The 23,479-nt window shown below is 44.8% G+C and overlaps 2 protein-coding genes across 12 annotated transcripts in view; one reads left to right on the plus strand and one right to left on the minus strand.

Moving 5' to 3' along the window:
• Positions 1–8,921, plus strand: part of LOC147469013 (uncharacterized) — a 17,290-nt gene extending 8,369 nt beyond the window's left edge. The window contains exons 2-12 of the mRNA XM_086550568.1: positions 178–300; positions 1,209–1,390; positions 2,052–2,226; positions 2,545–2,674; positions 4,670–5,664; positions 5,805–5,932; positions 6,122–6,287; positions 6,514–6,780; positions 6,912–7,130; positions 7,295–7,375; positions 7,479–8,921. Of these exons, the coding sequence (XP_086406694.1) occupies positions 232–300; positions 1,209–1,390; positions 2,052–2,226; positions 2,545–2,674; positions 4,670–5,664; positions 5,805–5,932; positions 6,122–6,287; positions 6,514–6,780; positions 6,912–7,130; positions 7,295–7,375; positions 7,479–8,204 (3,138 nt within the window). The 5' untranslated portion in view covers positions 178–231 and the 3' untranslated portion in view covers positions 8,205–8,921. The remainder of the gene's footprint in view (positions 1–177; positions 301–1,208; positions 1,391–2,051; positions 2,227–2,544; positions 2,675–4,669; positions 5,665–5,804; positions 5,933–6,121; positions 6,288–6,513; positions 6,781–6,911; positions 7,131–7,294; positions 7,376–7,478) is intronic.
• Positions 1–23,479, minus strand: part of r (carbamoyl-phosphate synthetase 2, aspartate transcarbamylase, and dihydroorotase rudimentary) — a 108,406-nt gene that overhangs the window by 48,676 nt on the left and 36,251 nt on the right. For all 11 annotated transcript variants that reach the window (XM_086550567.1, XM_086550565.1, XM_086550562.1 and 8 more), the window contains exons 5-27: positions 23,217–23,325; positions 22,613–22,787; positions 22,315–22,450; positions 18,849–19,034; positions 18,183–18,332; positions 17,907–18,016; positions 17,667–17,806; positions 17,264–17,497; positions 16,813–16,963; positions 16,411–16,481; positions 15,623–15,826; positions 15,204–15,422; positions 14,761–14,898; positions 14,210–14,332; positions 13,747–13,906; positions 13,305–13,436; positions 12,665–12,840; positions 11,156–11,355; positions 10,666–10,873; positions 10,209–10,427; positions 9,796–9,994; positions 9,464–9,615; positions 9,218–9,322 (exon numbers count right to left, since the gene is read on the minus strand). In XM_086550567.1, coding sequence (XP_086406693.1) covers positions 9,218–9,322; positions 9,464–9,615; positions 9,796–9,994; positions 10,209–10,427; positions 10,666–10,873; positions 11,156–11,355; positions 12,665–12,840; positions 13,305–13,436; positions 13,747–13,906; positions 14,210–14,332; positions 14,761–14,898; positions 15,204–15,422; positions 15,623–15,826; positions 16,411–16,481; positions 16,813–16,963; positions 17,264–17,497; positions 17,667–17,806; positions 17,907–18,016; positions 18,183–18,332; positions 18,849–19,034; positions 22,315–22,450; positions 22,613–22,787; positions 23,217–23,325 — 3,697 coding nt within the window. The remainder of the gene's footprint in view (positions 1–9,217; positions 9,323–9,463; positions 9,616–9,795; positions 9,995–10,208; positions 10,428–10,665; positions 10,874–11,155; positions 11,356–12,664; positions 12,841–13,304; positions 13,437–13,746; positions 13,907–14,209; positions 14,333–14,760; positions 14,899–15,203; positions 15,423–15,622; positions 15,827–16,410; positions 16,482–16,812; positions 16,964–17,263; positions 17,498–17,666; positions 17,807–17,906; positions 18,017–18,182; positions 18,333–18,848; positions 19,035–22,314; positions 22,451–22,612; positions 22,788–23,216; positions 23,326–23,479) is intronic.

A 23,479-nucleotide genomic window follows, 5' to 3' on the forward strand; every position in this document is an offset into this window, starting at 1 on the left:
CTAGAGTTTGGTACGTCGAAATGGATCCAGAAGGACAGAATATATTATTTTACACACATTATCCCTCGTTTCCTTTTCCCCTATCACTCTCTCCTTCCTTCAACCATACCTCCTTACCATATCCTTTCTTTAAGATACATCTAACTCTCCCCCCCCCCCCTCCTTGGCCTTCTGCAGGAGGAGTTCGGTGACGGGGAGTGCCACGCCCTCCCCCCGCGGCCGCAGGGAGGGATGGGGGCCAAGTGCTGCAAGGACTCCCACGCCTCCTCTGATGACGTTGATGACTATGTCAAGCCCTTGGTGAGTCCCTGCTGCTTCAGGAGGAAGTTCTGGTTATATTTTTCCGGCAGAATGTTCGAACGAAAAGACGATTTTTTTTTTTTTTCATCCATGATTTATTTCAATTTTGTTTTTTTCTGGAGTTATTTTCCTTTCTCTTTTTTGTCTTTTTTCATCCATTTATTTCAATTTTGTTTTTTTCTGGAGTTATTTAGAGGGTTGATGAAGTACCCCCACCCCCCGCCCCTTGTGGATTCCCCTCGGAGGAAAACAGGAGCGCACCTTTGCAATGCCCTTTCCCAGAGTCTCATCTTAAGGCTGCCTCCGCACTTTTGCTTGTTTTCTTTCTCCTTTTCTCTCTACTCCCCTCTCTCTTGCTCTTTCTGTCCTCTCCCCTCTTTTTTCTCTCTCTCTCCTCTCCCCTCTCTTGCTCTTTCTCTCCTCTCCCCTCTCTCTTGCTCCCCTTTCCCCTCTTTTTTTTTTCTTTCTCTTTTTCCCTCTTTCTCTCCCCCCCTCTCCTCTCTCTCTAAAAGCCCTCTCCCCCCGTCCTCCTAGTCGAATGGCGCCGTGTTCGAGGTGCAGCACCCTCTCCTCCCTCTCCTCTCTCTCTAAAAGCCCTCTCTAATGGCCCTCTCCCCCGTCCTCCCAGTCGAATGGCGCCGTGTTCGGGGTGGAGCACCCTCTCCCCCCTCTCCTCTCTCTCTAATAGCCCTCTCTAAATGCCCTCTCCCCCCGTCCTCCCAGTCGAATGGCGCCGTGTTCGGGGTGGAGCACCCTCTCCCCCTTTCCTCTCTCTAATAGCCCTCTCTAAAAGCCCTCTCCCCCGTCTTCTCAGTCGAATGGCGCCGTGTTCGGGGTGGAGCACCCTCTCCCCCCTCTCCTCTCTCTCTAAAAGCCCTCTCTAAAAGCCCTCTCCCCCGTCCTCCCAGTCGAATGGCGCCGTGTTCGGGGTGGAGCAGGGGCCGTCGGCGGTGGTGCAGTGGGAGGAGCGCCAGCGGGAGCTCAACTTCCTGGTGTTGGAGAAGATGAGGGAGGACTTCCACGACCGCCCCGACAACTTCATCCTCAACCTCCTGGCGGTGTCGGTGCAGTTCTACAAGAATTACGGAAAGTACGTGTCGTTCTGCAAGGGGTGTTTTTTTCCCGTTTTTTTTTTTTTTTTTTTTCGTTGGGTTGGGTTGGGTTTTTGCACGTCTGTGTACCTTCACTTTTTTGTTTGTTTGTTTTTTCTTTAATATTTTTTTGCGAATGGTCGTTTCCGTCGTTCACTGGTGCTCTTCATGGGCGATAACCGATTGTTATTCATTCATCATTCTCCATTCTCTATCTGCAAATCCTCCTCTTCTTTTATCACCACCTTCACCTCCTCCACCATCCCTTCTCTCCCATCATCCCTTCTCTTCCATGCCCCTCCTCTAAGTTAAGTAAGTCCACGAAAAGGGAGTATCAATTAATCCAATAAATTAATTCAGTAATCAAGTAATCAATTAATTCAGTATCAATTTTTAGTCCATCACCCCTTCTCTTCCATCACCTCCTCATGTCCCTCCTCATGCCCCTCTTCCTCATGTCCCTCCTCATGCCCCTCTTCCTTATGCCCCTCGTCCTCATGCCCCTCTTCCTCCTCCTCATGCCCCTCTTCCTCCTCCTCATGGCCCTCGTCCTCCTCCTCATGCCCCTCGTCCTCCTTCTCATGCCCCTCGTCCTCCTCCTCATGCCCCTCCATCACCCCATCACCTCCTCATGCCCCTCTTCCTCCTCTTCCTCCCCAGAGATAAGGCTGAGATCAGCAACCACATCCGGGACCGCGAGCAAGCCCTGAGCCAGAAGATGACCCTTTCCAAGAGGAAGATCATGTACATGGGCGGCTTCGAGGAAATCTCAGGCACGCACGCCCTCTTCCTCCCGAAGGAGGAGAACTACATGGAACTCCCGGCGTCCTTGCAGGTGAGGTACTTGCGCCGTTGGAGAGGAAGGTTTCGGTTTTTATTTAAAGAAAAAGTGCAGGATGATCGGCCATTTTGTCGTCTTTTGGGAAAAAGGAAAATAGATGACGATCGGTGGGAATTCGCAGCTGGTTGTGGTCAGGTTTTCAAATAACGAACGATAATAATAAAAACTAAAGCCAATTGTTTAAACAGAGAAAAGACGAAAATAAATGACGAACGACACAAAAAAATGGTCATACAAACCTATCAGGCAATCAATCAGTCACCCGAATCCACACAGCACAATTCATGCACACACACACATTCATGCACACAGGTATACGTAGTGCATGACAACGTGGACGTGTATCCTGATGACCAATACGAGGAACTTCAGCGGAGGAATTACGCCGACCTCGACGGCCCCGCCTACAGGTTCTGCACCGAGTACTCCAAGAGACACATCGGTAAGGCGCTTTTTTTTTTTTCTTTTCTTTTCTTTGGGGGGGGAGGGCGTTTATTTGGGTTTTTCTTGTGGGGGTTATACGCTTGTCTTTCTTGTTGTTTTTTGAGGGGTGGGATAATGCTTTTTCTCTTTTTTTCCATTCTCTCTCTCTCTCTCTCTCTTTCTTCCATTCTCTCTCTCGCTCTCTCTCTTCCATTCTCAGTCCCATTCTCTCCCCCTCTCTCTCCCCCTCTCTCTCTCTCTCTCTCTCTCTCTCTCTCTCTCTCTCTCTCTCTCTCTCTCTCTCTCTCTCTCCCTCTCTCTCTCTCTCCCTCCCTCCTCTCTCTCTCCCTCCTCTCTCTCTCCTCTCTCTCTCCTCTCTCTCTCCTCTCTCTCTCCTCTCTCTCTCCCTCTCTCCCTCTCTCCCTCTCTCCCTCTCTCCCTCCCTCTCCCTCTCCCTCCCTCCCTCTCTCATCACCTGATAGGAAAAAATACTACAAATACTCAAGTAAACCTTACTGACCACTCTCCTCTATCAGAAAGGTGTCAAAAAGATAAGTTTCTGTTGCCCTTTTGCGGATATGATTACGTAAATCTCTACCGTGTTATTTCATAAAGCTTGTATGATTAGGTTTATTGTTGTTTTCTTTGTTTAATAATTGTGATTATTTTTTTTTAATCTACTTGCATTACTTGGATTGTTTTTGTAATCAATATCATCATCGTTTAAGACTGTAAATACTTATGATACTTTTTTGTCAATCTCTTAGTTATCGACGTAAAAAAAAAACATATAAATTAATATAAATACAAAGATAAAGACTTCAAAACGCTTAAATGTTGCCCTGTCTACCTCGGTTACATATGGCCGACTATGATAAGATAAAAATATCCAACTATTTCAACCCCTTTGGAGGGCAGGGGAGGGGAGGGGAGGGGAGGGGAGGGGAGGGGAGGGGAGGGGAGGGGAGGGGAGGGGAGGGGAGGGGGAGGGGAGGGGAGGGGAGGGGAGGGGAGGGGAGGGGAGGGGAGGGGAGGGGAGGGAATGGGAGGAGAGGAGAGGGGAATGAGGAGGGGAGGGGAGGGGAGGGGAGAGGAAGGGAGGGGAAGGAGGGGAAGGGAGGGGAGGGGAAGGGGAGGGGAAGGGAAGGGAAGGGAAGGGAAGGGAAGGGGAGAGGAGAAGGGGAAAAGGGGAAGGGGCAGGGTGATGGTAAACTGACTCATGATAAAACTGACAAAGATGAAAATTGATGCTTACAATCACATTTAGGATTAACAAAGGCTTTATAAATGGCGATGACTGATGATGACAACAGTCCTAGTAAACAAAGAAATAGACAGTGTCATGCTAAGCAGTGCAGTTAATGAGCATAATTATGATATGATTCATCACAGAAAATTTATCAAAACAAGCGAATTAAATCCCGTTTTCCATAAACCGTCGCCCATCTATAATGACCTTTAGAACGAACACGTAATATATATCAGAAACAAAGAATTAATGCATGTGATGGGTCGATTTAGATTAAATGATAAATGAGCAACTAAACGAGCAAACACCACTGAGAGGAAACGTTATCTCTGCTTTCAACAGCTGATTTGTTATCTTGGTCAATATGAATACATTAATTCACCCGTCACACGTTTCTCAAATCCAGCGACTGATTTTCATTTCATTTTATTAAGCTTTGCGTTAAATATATTAATCCTCTATTTGTTTTTTGTTGTTTATATATATATATATATTTTTTTTTTTTACTTTATTAGATCTGCGATCACCTTTTCAAGAAAGTGTTTCGTTTTAATTTTCGTCATCCGGGTTCTTAATGAGAGGGAAACACTATATATATATTGTGGTTGTTTCATTCCGTTTCTTTAGAATTTGCTCTACCCATAATGTTTACATGAATGACCTTATAACCAGCAGTCGATCTGTCAGTCCAACCGTCACTTTCCCCAATCAGTCTGAACACCAACCTACCCTCCTCCTCCTCCTCCTCTTCTTCTTCTTCGACAGGTTATGTGCGACTCCGATGCGCCGACATAATACCCGGTGTGTCGCGGAACAACACGTACGAGGACATCTACGCCTTCATGCCCCCTGTGGACGAGACGAAGCCCGACCCTGTGGTAGATATCAGGCCTCTGCGAAGGGCCTCCACGGTGTCCATTGACGAAGACGATCTTTCCCCCACGAGACAGGAGCCTCCACCCTTCCTGCAGCATGTCTCCTCGATTGAAGAAGAGGAAGAAGACAATGAGAAGGAAAAGGACGGAGAGGAGGACACCTTCGACGAGGAGCCGATGAAGCCTCCTATACACCTCATGGGGCGTCGCCCGAGTGGGGTCTTGCCTCAGAATTACCCGAGGGGAAGGCCTTCGAAGCAAAATCCCAAGAGACCAAACGGCATCATCACGACCGGGATACTGAGTAAGGCCAACCCTCCCAACCCCAAGCCCGGACCCCGACTGCTGACGGAGCGGCGTCCCAGCGGGGTGTTCCCCAAGATGAACCCCAACATGGACCGCCTCAAGATAACATCCGAACAGCACAGGAAGCTTCAGAGTAGTGGCGACAACTTTGGCGCGCTGAAGCGAATCCTTGCTGGGATCGAGGAGGGCACTGAGGAGGAGGAGGAGGAGGAGGAGGAGGATTCACGGAGCGAGAAATCCAGTGTCAGTGAGGTCAATCAAGAGGTCACCACGAGTCAAGATACCACTGACAAAGGAGACGAAGAAGTCAAAGAGAAGCCGAAAGAACAAGTCAGACTCCACGCCTCGATAAACACGGGTTGCTTCATGAATCGCAAAATTAAGCTGAGGGTAGAAAATGATGCCTATGGCATAAAGGCGCGCACAGAACTACGGACTTACTTCTCTTCTGAACGGTACATGGAATGTTTCGAGGAGGATTTTGAAACTCTAGCCAAGATTTTGGGGAAAGAACATCTAGTAGAATCGAGCCAAGTTCAGATGCCTGCGATTCTTGCTAGTGAACTTATGATTGACGGGGTAAGTGTACTACCCTCCTGTGTTTTGAATCAAGACTTTCAATATGAAACAGTCAACGATATTAATCCCTGCCTTTATAAAGCTAACACATCCTCTGACCTACTGAGAAGTATACATTTCTCACCCTTTGCTCCCAACAGATTGGCCCCAAGTTCAACACAGAATTCATCCCTACGCTTCTTCACAAAGAATGGCCTCGTTGTGCCTTTGAGTGGAAGCTCCGAGATCGCAAACCAAGGGCTGATCCCGCAACGAAAACCTTGTACAGGTATCTTACTTCACTGCTCTTCTATAAAGTACATGCATACATGAAATAGCGTGTTTGATTCTCTTGTTGCAAATATATCCCATTCTCTTGGCTGCCCATGTGAGTTGCTAAGGTGTTGTTGTTTTTTTCTAACTGTCTGTTTAAACAACTTAGGAGTCAAATCACTTAAAATATATAACCAACCTTCAGATGGCCCAAATACTCAACTATAAATGAAGTCGTTAACACTGGCTGCAACTTGGTACCCATCGGCCACTACAATCCTTCGCAGCCTAATATCGTCATGAAGGTCGAGTGGCAGATACAGTTCATCAAGGCAGAGCAAATACTATTAAGGAGCCTTGGACACTCGCAGGTCAGATTCAGGAACGATAAGGACTACACACTGTCTTTGTGCTTTCCTTTGTGTTCCTTAGCGTGAAACTTTTATCCGAGATTTCATTAGATATTTATAGTTACTTCTTTACTTCTGTTCATCCAGTCATTTTCAAACTAAATCTCTCTCTATCTCACTCTTTCTCCTTCTCTCTTACTCTTCTTCCCTCTTCCTTTCTTTCACTCTCAATAAATCTCCTTTTCAGATAAGACTCCTCCTCTTGGTCGAGTTCCTCCTGCGGGACCACCTCCAGGACATCCCCGGCCTCAAGACACAGCACCTCCGCTTCATCCTGTACTGGATGTGTGAGCACAACTTCAGAGACTGGCAAGAGGAGAGGCTCGGCAACAAACTGAAGGCCTATTTCAAGACCCTCTACAACTGCCTCTCCACGGAACACCTTCCGCATTACTTCATCGACAAGTGCAACATGCTGGAGACTATTCCCGAGCGGTACCTGAGACAGATTCAGGTAAAGAAAGAACCGTGGTGGTGAAGTACAAATTCTTTTTCGCATGTATTGACATTTGATCAGGACTTTGATTTGAATTATAGTTCATGTACATAGAGCTGATTAAATTGATTTATTTCTTGCACTTACAGGCATTAGTAAAGAGTATGAAGGACAACCTACCTATCTACATGATGCACACTATGCTGCGAATTCGTACCGAGGAGGACTTCTACCCCAAGCTAGACATTCGTGAACTGTACAAGCTTCTCCTCCCAAAAACTTTTGGTCTTGAACAAATAAATCCTGCACTTCTGGGACTGACAGATGATGATGCTCTGGACGAGATGGGTGAAGAGGGTGTATCCTCGGTAAGCGAGACAATGGGGCCAGTTCTCAGTCTTAATATACACGATGTCAAAAACTCTAGAAATCAGCTTTTACATCCACGTGTCCGCTTCTATGCTTTAGGTTTTATGTTTCCGTAATATTCTGCATCTGGTATTCTTTGCTGATGCACCACGTTTATTTTCAGGGAAAGATTAAAATGCTTGATGATGGTGAAGATGTCCTCTACAGTGACTCCGAAGAGGAGAGAGAGCATCAAACCATGAAGGTATGTCCAAATCTCCTGAACTTAGACTGAGGAAATCATCCTTCCTTCCAACACAAACTAGGACAACAACACAAGTTAAATCAATTCCTTTAAAAACTTTCAGGAACAACTGCACGCCCTTCGACAGCAACGGAAGCTCGCCTCGCAGCGCTCATCCTCAGACGCCCAGAGGGACAGAAAGAGACGGCGTTCAACCATTAACCTCAAGACCAAAATCCACTGCGTGAAAGACCTCCGCGCAGGCAAAATACTCAGCCTCTTCGCCAAGCACTTCATCGGCATGGCGCGAGCGTCGAACAAGTACCGCGCATATCCCCAGGCCTACATGTACCTGCTTCTGGCTGGCAACATGGCGACGCTAATGGACGAGAGCGGCCACGGCCAAGACGCCGATGCCTTCAAGAGAGAAATCGAGGAACTGAACCTAGCCTCCAGGGGCGGCGTCAAAGACATGCTGGGGTCGTCTTGGGGCATGACTGACACCCACGACCTCATGCTGGGCAACCCCAACATCCGCGGCTCCAACTGGGAGCTGAAGAAAGAGCAGCAGCCCCTGCCCTCGCCCCCTATGAAGGCTTCTCCCGTGTCGGGTCTCAAGCTGCCAAAGAAAAACGTAGGACTGGTGGAAAACCTCAACGGACTCCAGCAGGCGCAGGCGAACAAACAGCAAGTGACAGAAAGCAAAAGCAACGAATCCCTCTCCGACGCAGTGCCACTGACGAGGGGTAGGACCCAGTCAGCGACAAACAACCCCAGTGTGCTCAGTGACCCCTCAGCCATGGTGGTTTTCTCTGACGAGGACGAGGAAGAAGCATCGACGGATCTCTAGGGACTCTGTGTCTTTCAGTTTGCTCGCCAGTGTGCTGTGGTAGAAACGGTATTCTATCCATTCCCATTCAGTAAGGAAGCTTTGTGTTGATGGAGTCTTGAGAAAATTATCAAATGGTGCTCTTACGGTGGAACAGAAGTCATTTAAAGTGTGTGATGTGAAATTATTACAAGATTGATGCTTTTGAAAAACGCATATTGCCTCTATCGAATATGTTGGCATACTAACTCATGAACTTGGTACATCCATTATATGATTCATAAGCAAAACCTCTTTAAAAACATTATTCTCTACTTAATGAAGAATAAAACGGACAAGTGTGTGTGTGTGTGTGTGTGTGTGTGTGTGTGTGTGTGTGTGTGTGTGTGTGTGTGTATTACCCATGTTATAATGGCATCCAATTTCATAAGCTCCTGCCTAAACTTGTTCTCCTTTTTTTTTAATCTTTATCCATTTGAATATTTTTGTTTTCTTTTGTATATCCTCATGAAAATTTCTAGTAGTTATTTCCTGTAATTCCCATTAAAAACACGAAATTCCAAAAATGTGGTTTACATTCCTCACAAATATTCATACCAATGTATGTGTACAATCACGGTAGGTAATCCTCAATGGATCTTCACTGATAATAAATTAGTTATTTACTGATTCAATGTATAAATCTTTAATTTGTATATAGTGTATATTATTAGAAATAAAAAAAATATTATCTTGTAACAGAGCCTTTCACAGTCCTATGAAATAATGTATTATTCTGTGGTGTAAAAAGGTTATTAAAATCATATTACAGTATCTAAAGAGTACTTTGTGATGGTAAAAGAGGAATGTATTCATTTAATCATCCAATGTATTTAATTTTGTATCCTGTATGTATCTAGTTTTCATAGTATCACAATTTCTTCAAATTTGAGTCCAATCACTTTGCACAAAAACCTTGTCACATCAGCTACAAAATCCCTTGAAGTATGGATTAAAATTTCCAATCACACTCAACAAGCAATTCTGCCCCTTACCTGTATTCCGTGCGTTGAGTAATAATCAGCTGTTCCTAAGGAAGCATATAACTTGTATCCCATCTGTGCCAATGTCCTTACGGCAGGAAGTAACTCATTCTTGTGCTGAAAAATACAGGGGATACTCATTTAAATCATCTGCTAGTACTTTTTTTCAGTTTTTTGTTTGTCCGTTTTCTCTCCGTTATGAATTTGGAAATTTATTACTTCCATTTCAGTGTCCTATCTGAGCTCTCGAGGACCTACCTTGTAGCTGCCAATAGAGAGAAGAATTGACCGCTGTGGAATGACGAACCCGGTGGAAATCATGGATTTTAAGTAGGCCTCATAGCGGTTCTCTCCGAAGCAAGCCACTTCGCCTGTAGATGCCATCTCTACGCCTAACATAACATCTGCACCTACAATTTGAAACGAAATCTATCACTGCAACGAAATCGCAGTAGAGCTTCCATAACCAACACATCAAAACAGAGTACAAATTCACATCCAAATCACCCATGAAGAATTCCTCTTCCTATTTACACAAATTCTATCAATACAGCTTTACGCGCATTCTCTTCCAGCAGCGAGCAACTTACCAGCTAAACGAGAGAAGCTAAACTGCGGGACTTTGACCCCGACTCTGCCACAGCCACGCAGGACGTCTGTAGCGGTCACCTTCTCCCCCACAATCACCTTGGTTGCACAAGCCACGAAGTCGAAGTCCAAGGTCTTGCTGACGAAGGGGAAGGATCGAGAGACCCTCAGGTTGGTCTCGATCACTTTCAGGTGATTATCCTGTGGAAGCGGACACAAGCATGTGTTTGATCATTAGAACTGTTTTGATATAAATTCGGCTAGATACGTATTTTTTCTTCATTTTCCATACTATAAGATGAAAATGTAGCTGATGCAATATCAGAACTCATAAAAAAACGGGACATTTGCCATATACGTCATACATTCTTGATCTTAAAAAACACAAACAAGACATTTCCCATATTCGCAATACCTTCGCAATGAGCTGCATGTTGAAGGGCCCGTTCACCTCCAGCGCACGAGCAATCGCAGCGCAAATGGAGGTGATCTTCGCAAGGGTCTCGGAGTTGAGATCCTGAGGCGGAGTAACGAGCGTCGCGTCGCCGGAATGAACTCCAGCGTTCTCCACGTGTTCACTCACTGCCATGCACACCAGCTCCCCGTCAGCGGCGACAGCATCGACGTCAATTTCCTTGGAGGGGAATCGGAAGGGTTTTGATGTGGGGGGGGGTTTGTGCACATTAAGTAGGAGGGTTGAAATCTAACTTGAAATGATGGTCTTACTTTGGTGTACAGGCATTGTGATTTCAGGATAAAGAAGCTATTGAACACCACACATATTTATGATAGTCATCAAAAATGTTTACAAATGATAACAAATCAGACAAAAAGAAAAAATCCACAGGAATAAAGGTACGCGACTACCCTACCTTCGCCTCCAAAATAAACTTGGAAATCACAACAGGATGCTCCTTGGAAACAGCCGCTGCCTGGTTCAAGTACGTTTCCAGGTCCTGGGGCGAATGGGCCACATTCATGGCTGCTCCTGAAAGCACGTAGGACGGTCTCACCAAGCACGGGAAGCCGACCTCCTCGCAGAACGCTTGGGCTGACTTGAGGTTCGTCAGTTCCTTCCACCTGGGAATCGTGTGGGAAGAATGAGCAGGAACATGGAATACCAAATCAAATCCAAAAATCAAATCCAAAACATAGAATGTTTATGGACATGATATATGTCTTGCTTAAACAAAACCTGCAAACTATTCACCCTGTACACAATAAACAGGAACATGGAATACCAAATCAAATCCAAAAATCAAATCCAAAACATAGAATGTTTATAGACATGACATATTCCTTCCTTAAACAAAACCTGCAAACTATTCACCCCGTACATAATAAACGGAAAGCAGTACTCACTGGGGTTGAGAAATCCCAATACGATCCAACATGCGAGAAAACTTGAACCGGTTCTCGGCTCCATCGATGGATTCCGGTGATGTGCCCAAGATGCAAGCCTTCTGCCGGTGCAAATCCAGAGCAATGTTGTTCGGAAGTTGTCCACCCATACTCAGGATCACACCCTTGGGGTTCTCCAAATTGTATATATCCATCACAACCTGAAATTGCATTAAGGGTTAATTTCAATATACTTTGGATTAGTAATGGTAGACTCGGTAATAACAAAGATTAAGAGAGTCATCTTTCATCTAGTTTCTTGGAGGCAAATTAATAGTACGTCAATATCATTCTTCAATATGAAGTAGTAAACATAGTAAATATCGTTAATTTGTAAATTGCTCACACTCATGACAATATCCTAATACTAGCAGACTCCATCCATAGAGTATCTCTATTTTTCAAACAGTTCCTGAATGTCTATCACTAGACTATTTCATTCATTGGTAAATCTATTGGCACTTCTTTGCAAAACCATTCACGGTTTTCTTTGATTTTTTCCCCATTACTCAATGCAAGTTTTTTTTTTACATATGCATCCATACTCTGCACTAATCTATGCAACTTTTTGGCAGTTGCATATATCTCCTTCCCAGAAAGAATCCACATCCTTGTTCCTTAGTATTTCCTTCGCTGAATTTACCAATGACTAACTCATAACTTGGCCATTCTTGGCATTGCCATCTCCCTCTTGCAACAAGGTCACATGTGGTGGGCCTTGCAACCAGGCCTTGCAACCAAGCATTGGGGATTGTTATGCTCTCCTCCCTCTGCACTTCTCTTCTCTTTTTTGTTGCAGGGGAATCATAACATTAATCTTAACCCTTAGCCTCAACAGTGATCTCGAACAGTTGCATGAGCTACCTCAATAATTCTAGAATGATCAATTTGCAAGTCTTTTATTTACTCTGATCACATTTACTTTCGCTATTATGAAGGTTTTCTGCCTTTATGTCATTCCTTAATCCTCAGCTGCTTCTACCATCATCACCCGCTTGAAATCTGCCAGAAAAATCCATTTGTTGAAGTTCTATGTCAGAAAGCGAGGAACCCGATGTGGCAACACTGGCCATGTCAACACCCGATGACCTGATGCCAGTCCGTGAAGAAGAGGTCAATACGCCTCTATGGCCATCGACCCTCCTCTTGCAAGATGAGCTGAGGAACTGATGTCAGCAGTCCTCAAACTTTATAAGAAGTCACGCTAGTTTTACACAAAAAACCCATTCTAAAGGGTCTCAGGTACATCACCTACTCCCTATTCAAGCAAAAAAGTGGAGGTCGGATAAACACAGGAATCGGGGAATCTCAGCGAGGACAGAACTAGAACTACAACCTAATTTTACGATTCACACACCATGCCTGCATCCAAGTGGGTCATCACATCTGTAGATACCACACTTAAAACATACGAACCAACTATCTATTCTTATTCCAAACGCCCAACAAAGCACAAACAGTGTTACCAACCTCGAACGACACTTCATCGAAGTACAGACGATCGCACATGTCGTAATCAGTCGACACGGTCTCAGGGTTGTAGTTCACCATAATCGTACGATGACCTAGTTTGCGAAGGGTTCTGAGGCACTGAACTGCACACCAGTCAAATTCAACTGATGACCCTATTCTATAGACACCAGACCCTGTGGAGATTAGGAGCAGTGTGAACTGATAATCAAATATTATGAATATTATGAATATCATACCTTCTAAAACCAGCATCTAACTTTACGTGATAGAAGTGCAAATTAAAGAAATGAATATATTGAATCAAGTTTATAAGTGAAAGCCAAAACTACTTTTCAAACAGGTACTTGTCATGAACAGACTGGAGAGTTCTCAAGAGTAATGAACCTTTAAAAGAAATAATTCTTGACACCATTCTTGTTTTATCAGAGTGGAAAAAATAATTCAAGTTTCTTTTCAGTTTTGAGAAAATAAAAAAACTTTGATAATCCAATAAATTCAGTGGTACATCCTTAATACAATACTGGTTGAATAAGACCATAAAAAAAATGCAAATTCCTAAATAAAGTTACTAAACAACCTAGACATCCCTCTTTCTACGCAACCTCTTACCATAAAACACAGAAAAAGACCAAAATACCTATCACAAGAGTGGCACCAGGAGGGAATGCAAGGTCATGGGTGTTCCCATTATAGGTGAGGTACAAGTAGTTCGTGGCAGCAGGCCATTCAGCAGACACTGTATCTACCTGCTTCACAGTAGGCATAATATCTGTAAAACACAAAAAAATATGTTTCAAACGGTAATTCCATGATTTATGTGCAAACTTCAAATGAAATGTACAACCATCTGACCTTGAACAGTCACAAAGAACATATTAAGTGTTAGTCCTAAATTCATGAGAAAAAAGGAAGAATTCTAAATATAAATATATTACTTGTCAGACAATATATCAATTAACAGGTCCCTTGTAAAAAATAACAATTATAAGAGCTACGAAATCAAAATTTAATGATTTACACTCACAGTAAAATATCAAACAAGTTTCTCACATCCATTTTCATTTTCTTTCACTACTTACTATGTTTCTCCCTCAATGCCCGCACAGCCAGATCCGTACACTGCACAGCATTTCCAATCTGCTTATCAGAAAAACCCAGTTGCTTAGCACGCTGCAACACCGCTTCCGAGATCTCTTCATCAGCAAGGCCTTCTAGCTTATCATACATATCGGTGATATTCTGTGACAAAAGGCAAAGCAAGAATTAGTTCCGTTGATCTAATTAATGAACGTGTCAGAAATAACAATAAGTGTGATAAAATCAGTCATAAAGAACTATTTTCAGATCATTCATTCTAAAACAACATCAAAGTCAACCGTTGATCTAAATCATGAAAAAAGTGTTACACTTATTGTGTCAGAAATAGCAATAAGTGCAACAAAATCGGTCCTAAAGAACCATCTCCAGATCATTAATTAAAACAACATCAAAGTCAACATCAAAGTTCAACTTGGATTTGTTAATCATGAATACAAACTCTACCTTCATCTTATAGAGGAACCACTTGTCTATTTTGGTTAGACTGTACAGCTGTTCTACATCCCAACCCTTCTTCAGGGCAGCTGCAAGAACCAACATCCGTTTGTCTGTCGGTTGTTGGAGTTCCTGTGACGAAGAGGCAAAAAAAAGTCAATTTTAATATTAAGATTTTTAAGCACTATTACCTAACATCTGGGTATCATAGGCTAGCTAGTATGTCTTATCCTTTACTAAATCACTTTGGGTTTTGTCTTATTAAACGCAATGGTAGTATTGTATCCAAAATTCAGTAACTTAGTGAGCTTCTTTATCTGGTTCTTCACTCTCTTACTTGAATAAACATTTAAAAACTTTAACGTATCAATTTTCCATGGCCCTTCAAATTGTATACTTTTTACCATTATTTTTTTTATTTTCCAAGTTTCCCCGTACTGAAAAAAAATTCCAAGTTCTCCATACTGAAAAAAATCTAACTTCTCTTTCATATTCCAACACGAATCTCAACAACGAGATGAACAAATCATTCTTAACAAAAAAAAAGAAACTCCACTGACGTTTTCATCAGCCTCGCTACAGTAGGGATCAAATCCACTTGTAGTCTCATCCACCATCCTCAAGGCCTTCTGCAGCGCCTCCTCAAAGCTCCTGCCGATGCCCATCACTTCTCCAACACTTTTCATGGAACTTCCGATCTGTAAATGCAGATGGTGTATGGTGTAACCTCTCTATATAGATCTAAAATGCTCAAGTCACCAACTGAACCACCATATTGTACAAACACACATTTTTCAACGCCATGAAAGAAGTCGATTTCCTTATAGGCATTTCTACATATCCATCCATCCATCCATCCATCCATCCATCCATCCATCCATCCATCCATCCATCCATCCATCCATCGGATCATCTATCCATCCATCCATCCATCCATCCATCCATCCATCCACACACAAACACACACACATTTCTCTCCCAGAAACCAAGCCTACTGCCCCACCTTGGTCGAGACCCTGTTGAACTTGGAGAGGTCCCATCGCGGCACCTTGACCACGCAGTAATCAAGCGACGGCTCGAAGCAAGCGGTGGTCGAGGCCGTGACGGAGTTGGTCAGGTCAGGAAGGGCTTTCCCGAGGGCGAGTTTGGCGGCCACGTAAGCCAGGGGATAACCAGTCGCTTTAGAGGCCAAGGCGGACGACCGGGACAGCCTGGCATTGACCTGAGGGGAAGGAGGAAGAAAGATCAGGCCATGTGCAAAAAAAAGGGGAAAAAATGTGTCTCGATCTACATCATATTAAGGTATGTGATACTAATCTGAAATATAAAAAAAGGAAGATACGAGACGAAATACAATACTTCCAATGTTGAACACTGACAAACAAATTCAACATACAACAACAATTACGAAGCCAAACTTACCTCAATGATATAATACTCCTCCGAAGAGGGATTCAAAGCATACTGAATGTTGCACTCCCCAACCACACCCAGACGCCGAATGACAGCCAAAGCAGTGGAGCGAAGCAAGTTGTATTCCCTGTTGGTTAGCGTCTGTGAGGGAGCCACTACGAAGCTCTCGCCTGTATGAATACCTAGAGGGTCTACGTTTTCCATATTACACACCTGGAAACGAGAATAAGGTTTGAAATATAACACGATTTTAATAGTTTTCTTTAAAGTGAAGATGCAATATAAGAAGTGTAATAGGAAGCTACAACACTCCCGTGTCAATTTTGATAATTTTGTTATGATATTACAGTGCCAGCTATGAGTTTTCAAAGTAATTCACTTATGCCATTTAGTGCGTTTATTATACATGTGTTATTACATCATGGGCCGTAATATATGTCAATCTATTTCATGTATCAAAGGCTGTTTCACAGAATTTATGAACACTGTTTCAAGGTTTCTTTCAAGGCGAACCTCATTCCCTTAGAATTGCACTAGTCCATTTCCTTGTTTCTCCAGATTTCAAGACTTTCCTTGTGATCAAAAAAGAATGATATGTTATACTTATTAGATATATGAATTAGAATTATCCTCAAATCTGCAAAACCTAAAAAAACATCATTATCACATTTGCTAACAAACCATTGGTCAATATATTTATTCTGATAAAAACCAGTGACCATTTTATGAGATAGAAATGTATATTCCACGAATAACAACAAACGAAAGAAAAATTACGTCTTTTCAGTAAAACTTACCGTGATGCAGTTATCGAAGGCATCTCTCACCACTTCGTATTCTACTTCTTTCCAACCCTTTAGTGATTTGTCTATTAAAAAAGAGAAATGCATTAATCAAATTACACATATATATAAACAGAAGATTGTATTAGGGAGAGTAGCAGTCGTTGCTTTAAGATCTGAGATTTATCCATAACTTATAAAAAATTTGGAGACCATATCTATATTACAGTCAGTCAATTAACATTCCCCTGTATAAAATCAGCCAATCAAATCGTAATAGTATATACACATCAACCAAAAACAAAGTTAAAAGTATCATCAAAACCCTAAATTAGGGACAACCGACTCAGACTCAAAATTATTATCATCCACAAAACAAGTCACTTTAATACGACTGCCCGAACTTGTAGACCTTACCAATGATCAGCTGATTGGAATGTGCAAAAGCCGATGTTGCAAGTTTCGCGAGCTCTTGGGGTGTGTCAGCAAAGCCGGACCCAAGGCCACCAAGGGCGTAGGCTGCTCGAGCTAACACGGGATAACCAATCCTTTCAGCTGCTTCTAAGGCCTGCAATTCAGGATATGTATGTTACGCGAAGTATTATATTCAGGATGTGTATGTTACGCGAAGTATTATATTCAGGATGTGTATGTTACGCGAAGTATTATATTCAGGATATGTATGTTACGTGAAGTATCATATTCAGGATACGTATTTTACGCCAAGTATTATATTCAGGATATGTATTTTACGCTAAGTATTATATTCAGGATATGTATGTTACGTCAAGGATTTACACGGTAATCATATTTTCTGGGATGTAAGACGAACGCACCGAACAAGAAGTGACATTAAGAGATTTCTTACCTCCTCTACTGAATATACAGCAGCTGAAGGAGCCACTCGCTCCCCTACTGACGCAACAACCTCTGCAAACATCTTCCTGTCTTCACTCTGCACGATTGACGTCACGGGAGTTCCAAGGACCCTCACTCCATACTTGGCCCAGACGCCTGCTCGCTCGAGTTCCACGCCGCAATTTAGAGCAGTCTGCCCTCCAAAGGTCAGCAGCACTCCATCGGGACGCTCTGATTTGATTACCTAAGCATAGAACATTAGCATAAATTCCTCTATTTGCCTGATCACCTCCTGATTGAAAAGAAAGGATTTTCTCTCTTTTCCAATCATAAAATTAGATCTAGATTCTCAACAGAAAAATGTAATTCTACTACAAAAAATAGAAAAACCAACTTTCTGAAGTCATCCCTACCTGCTCAACATACGAAGCAGTTATGGGTAAAAAGTACACTTTGTCAGCAAGACCCTTGCTCGTCTGGACGGTTGCGATGTTTGGGTTGATGAGAACGGATTCAATGCCTTCCTCTTTCATTGCTTTGATTGCCTGCGAACCTGAAAATTAACCATGATCAACAATCCCAAATGTAACAATATACAGGATTAATTTAATCTTCAGCGTTCTACAGATTGTTGTGTTTGTAGCACTGCTTACCAGAGTAATCAAATTCTCCAGCTTGACCGATGGAAAGGCCTCCTGAACCTAAGATAAGAACCTTGTTGGGTACTCGGCCAACGTCAGCTTGAGGTACGTCTGGGATGGGCCTGTCAAGATGATAAAAAAAAAAACGTATGCAATAAGTGAACCACCCAAACTAATAATAAAACAACCAATAATAAAAGAAAACAACTATTCTTTCATATATTTACCAGATAGCAGGACCTAAAAAAAGCCCCCCATTCACTCAATAAAGAAACAAGGACAACGCACGTGTATGACAGATGACTGTTGATGATACTCGGCATGTCCCAGTTTTCCCTCGTCACGCCCCTTCCGCTCTGCCGCGCCAGGTCGAGGAATACGTCGAAGAGAGATTCCAGGTCCTCTGGCCCGGCCGAGTGCTCTGGGTGGAACTGGACGCTGCGGGGAGTGGAGACTTTTGAGATTTCGTTTCAATAACATATGAGGAGGAGGAAGAAGGGGAGGTGGAGGTGGAGGTGGAGGTGGAGGTGGAGGTGGAGGTGGAGGTGGAGGTGGAGGTGGAGGTGGAGGTGGAGGGAGGAGGAAATGGAGGAGGAACAGGAACAGGAACAGGAACAGGAACAGGAACAGGAACAGGAACAGGAACAGGAACAGGAACAGGAACAGGAACAGGAACAGGAACAGGAACAGGAACAGGAACAGGAACGGGAACGGGAACGGGAACAGGAACAGGAGGAGGAAGTATTCAGTAACTAAAAAGTATTACAAATTGCTTACGCTATGAAGTGTCTGTATCAATCATTCCATTAGATTAAATACCATGATGATATAAACTATCCACACCTATAAGATATAATTCAACCTATAAGATATAACTCAGATGCTACGTCCCCTCTCTAAAAACCCACAGAACCTCGACCCATCTATCCCCCAAGACGCAAAGAAGCACCAAACCTGAAGAAGGGAAGAGTCCGATGCACAATGCCCTCGTTAGAGTTGTCATTCTTGTTGGTGAAAAGAGGAGCCCATTCCGGCGGGAGAGAGGCGGCGTCGACAGCGAACCCGTGATTCTGAGAGGTGATGAAGCAGCGCCCTGTGCCCTCGTGGACGCAGGGTTGGTTGTGGCCTCGGTTTCCATATCTGTGAATTAAAAAAAAGTGGGTTGATGGTGAAATATGCTGGAGAGAGGACAAGGTAATGAGTTTTTTTGTTTTTTTTAAGAGAGGACAAGGTAATGAGTTTTTTTTTAAGAGAGGACAAGGTAATGAGTTTTTTTTTAAGAGAGGACAAGGTAATGAGTTTTTTTTAAGAGAGGACAAGGTAATGAGTTTTTTTTAAGAGAGTACAAGGTAATGAGTTTTTTTCAATGGAGGGGAAACAAGATAAAATCAAAATATATACAACTTTCACTCAGAATGTTTTTTAAAGATGATTTTTGAATCGGCCTATTAGAAAAATGTTCTGTTACATTGTTATTCGCAGCTTATATACTTTCTTCAAGATTATATATACAAACCATACTGGATTAAACCATCTTGTTTTTTTTATATAAGATATACAAAATACAACTTTTAACTTTCAGTCGGCTGTTTAAATACACGAAATCTAATTAAACCCATCATTCAATTTGTTAATTCCAAACCGACATCTGAATTGAGATTTAATTAAAAAATAAAAAAGCTTTTATAATAAATATATTTACTGGTATTTTTACTCCTCATAAATCTAATCCCAATGAAATCCATTTCCAAATAACATACAAGTAAAACTTCACATGCACTTCTGACCGTCGTAATCTCAATTTAGTATTTTTATCATGAAAACAGTTGACAGTGATTAATAATAAAAAAAAAAACATTCAAAATGCGCAACAACGAATACCTTTGTTTTAGTCAACCGAATTCAAACAACCTTTGGTATCGTTATCTTTCATCTCCTTATCAGCACAGTCATTTATGGTTTAAATGAGAGGTGGAAGAGGGGGGGAGGGGGGGAATGGGAGATATGGGGCTGGGGGCTGGGGGCTGGGGGTTGGGGGACTGGGAGGACTGGGGGGTTGAGGGACTGGGGGTTTGGGTGACTGGTGGACTGGGGGCTGGGGGACTGGGGGACTGGGGGCTGGGGGACTGGGGGACTGGGGGCACTATAGGGACTGGTGGATATAGAGGGGGGGGGAGAGGAGGGGGAATGGAGGAATAGGAGGTGAGGGGACTTGGTGGAAGAGGAGAAGGAGGAAGAGGAAGAGGAAGAGGAAGAGGAAGAGGAGGAGAAGGAGGAGAAGGAGAAAGAGGAGAAAGAGGAGGAGGAGGAGGAGGAGGAGGAGGAGGAGGAGGAGGAGGAGGAGGAGGAGGAGGAGGAGGAGGAGGAGGAGGAGGGAGGAGGAGGGAGGAGGAGGAGGGAGAAGGAGAAGGAGGAGGGAGGAGGAGGGAGGAGGAGGGAGGAGGAGGAGTAGGAGGAGGGAGGAGGAGGGAGGAGGAGGAGTAGGAAGGAGGAGGAGGAGGAGGAGGAGGAGGAGGGAGAAGGAGAAGGAGAAGGAGGAGGGAGAAGGAGAAGGAGAAGGAGGAGGGAGAAGGAGAAGGAGGAGGGAGGAGGAGGAGGAGGAGGAGGGAGGAGGAGGAGGAGGAGGAGGGAGAAGAAGGAGGGAGAAGGAGGGAGGAGGGAGAAGGAGGAGTAGGAGGGAGGAGGAGGGAGGAGGAGTAGGAGGAGGAAGAGGAAGAGGAGGAAGAGGAGGAGGGAGAAGGAGGAGGAGGAGGAGGAGGAGGAGGAGGAGGAGGAGAAGGAGGAGGAGGAGGAGGAAGAAGAGGGAAAAAGAGGAGTAGGAGGAGGAGGAGGAGGAGGAGGAGGAGGAGGAAGAGGGAAAAGGAGGAGGAGGAGGAGGAGGAGGAGGAGGAGGAGGAAGAAGAGGGAAAAGGAGGAGTAGGAGGAGAAGGAGGAGGAGGAGGAGGAGGAGGAGGAGGAGGAGGAGGAGGAGGAGGAGGAGGAGGAGGAGGAGGAGGAGGAGGAAGAGGGAAAAGGAGGAGGAGGGAAAAGGAGGAGGAGGGAAAAGGAGGAGGAGGAGGAGAAGGAGGAGGAGGAGGAGGAGGAGGAGGAGGAGGAGGAGGAGGAGAGGAGGAGGAGGAGGAAGAGGAGGAGGAGGAGGAGGAGGAAGAGGAGGGAAAATGAGGAGTAGGAGGAGGAGGAGGAAGAGGAGGGAAAAGGAGGAGGAGGAGGAGGAGGAGGAGGAGGAGGAGGAGGAGGAGGAGGAGGAGGAGGAGGAGGAAGAGGGAAGAGAGGGAGGAGGAGGAGGAGGAGGAGGAGGAGGAGGAGGAGGAGGAGGAGGAGGAGGAGGAGGAGGAGGAGGAGGAGGAGGGAAAAGGGAGGAGGAGGAGGAGGAGGAGGGGGGGAGACCGGGAGGAGGAGGAGGAGGAGGAGGAGGGAAAAGGAGGAGGAGGAGGAGGAAAAGGAGGAGGAGGGAAAAGGAGGAGGAGGGAAAAGGAGGAGGAAGGAGGAAGAGGAAGAAGAGGAGGAGGAAGAGGAAGAGGGAAAAGGAGGAGGAGGAGGAGGAGGAGGAGGAGGAAGAGGGAAAAGGAGGAGGAGGAGGAGGAGGAGGAGGGAAAAGGAGGAGGAAGGAGGAAGAGGAAGAAGAGGAGGAGGAAGAGGAAGAGGGAAAAGGAGGAGGAGGAGGAGGAGGAGGAAGAGGGAAAAGGAGGAGGAGGAGGATGAGAAGGGAAAAGGAGGAGGAGGAGGAGGGAAAAGGAGGAGGAGGAGGAGGAGGAGGAGGAGGAGGAAGAGGAATAGGAAGGAGGAAGAGGAAGAAGAGGAGGAGGAAGAGGAAGAGGAATAGGGAGGAGGAGGGGAAATGGTAGAAATAGATGGAGGAGGAGGAGGAGGAGGAAAAGGAGGAGGAGGAGGAAAAGAAGGAGGAGGAGGAGGAGGAGAAAGAGGAAGTGGAAGAGGAAGTGGAAGAGGAAGTGGAAGAGGAAGAGGTAGAAGAAGGGAAGGAGGAGAAGGGGATATGGTAGAAATAGATGGAGGAGGAGGAGGAGGAGGAAAAGGAGGAGGAGGAGGAAAAGAAGGAGGAGGAGGAGGAGGAGAAAGAGGAAGTGGAAGAGGAAGTGGAAGAGGAAGTGGAAGAGGAAGAGGTAGAAGAAGGGAAGGAGGAGAAGGGGATATGGTAGAAATAGATGGAGGAGGAGGAGGAGGAGGAAAAGGAGGAGGAGGAGGAAAAGAAGAAGGAGGAAGAGGAAGAGGAAGAGGAAGAGGAAGAGGAAGAGGAAGAGGAAGAGGAGGAGGAGGAGGAGGAGGAGGAGGAGGAGGAGGAGAAAGAGAAAGACGAAGAATAAGGCACAGTTACGGAGGAAATAAGTAGGAGTAGTGAGAAACGCGGAGACGAGGAAGAGACGAGGCTGTGCCGCACCCGTCTCGTCTCGCAAGAACTCACTTCATCTTGTAGGTGGAGCATCCTGCGGCGACCGAGAGCAGCTGATGCCCGAGGCAGATGCCGAACACCGGCTTCGTGCTGGACGCCAGAACGGAGCGCAGTTGTTCCACAGTCTGTTTGCACATCTGCGGGTCACCTGTTTGGAAGGGAAAATGCTACAACGTGTCCTGATTTTCCTCATTTTAGAACTTATTATCGAGAAGAACACACGAGATGGCAATACACAGCTCGTGCACGTCCGGCGGATCCTTCGAGTCACAAATAAGCAAACTGCGGTATCTTCCTGGCGAATAAATACCTGGCCCGTTGCTGAGGAAGAGGCCATCATACTGCGACGGGTCCAGGATATGATTCCACGGCACGAGAGTCACCATAGCACCACGTTTGACCAGGCAGCGGACTTGGTTGTATTTCAGACCGCAGTCGACGGCCATGATTCGAACATCGCCGTCGGGATTAAACACGCGCGGTTCCTGTAAATAGGCAATGGAATTAACTACGGTGCTACAAACCAGTGATTGCACCAGTGGTAAATTAATTAAGAGTCCTTTGGGGAAAAAAGGGACGACTTTGATCATAATTACGTCTCATAAAGTACTGTAAGCTCAGCATCGTGACCAAAGTCCCTTGATATAATTCCTTCTCAGGATTACGTAAGGCGGTGACCTTGCACGATTCCTATCACGCGGAATCTATACCTTCCCTTGCCCTCTCTCTACACCTTCCACTCCTTCCCTTGCCCTCTCTCTACACCTTCCACTCCTTCCCTTGCCCTCTCCACACACCTTCCACTCCTTCCCTTGCCCTCTCCACACACCTTCCACTCCTTCCCTAAACACACCGCCACCCATTGCCCAAATACCAAATACCCAGCGCGAATAACCCAGGTAGACGACACTCACCTTTATGGAAACTCGATCCACGAGATTGACTTTGTTAGGATCAGAGAAGGTCGGATCTTCCTGTCCTTCCACCACGATCTTCCCCAGCAAGGATCCATGTTCACGAATCCTACAAGGAGAGAGAGAGTAATGGTGTTCATAATAAATACGTGTCACTTTACCAAAGCCATTTTTATCATTTCCTTCACTGTTTATCTAAGGAGCAATAATGCTGGTGATATTAATTATGATCATGTTGATGATTATATCTACGACAAACTAGA

This window comes from Penaeus japonicus, unplaced genomic scaffold (assembly GCF_977035675.1).
Source record: "Penaeus japonicus unplaced genomic scaffold, GWHDUDI00000001_assembly GWHDUDI00000024, whole genome shotgun sequence".
Lineage (NCBI taxonomy): Eukaryota > Metazoa > Arthropoda > Malacostraca > Decapoda > Penaeidae > Penaeus > Penaeus japonicus.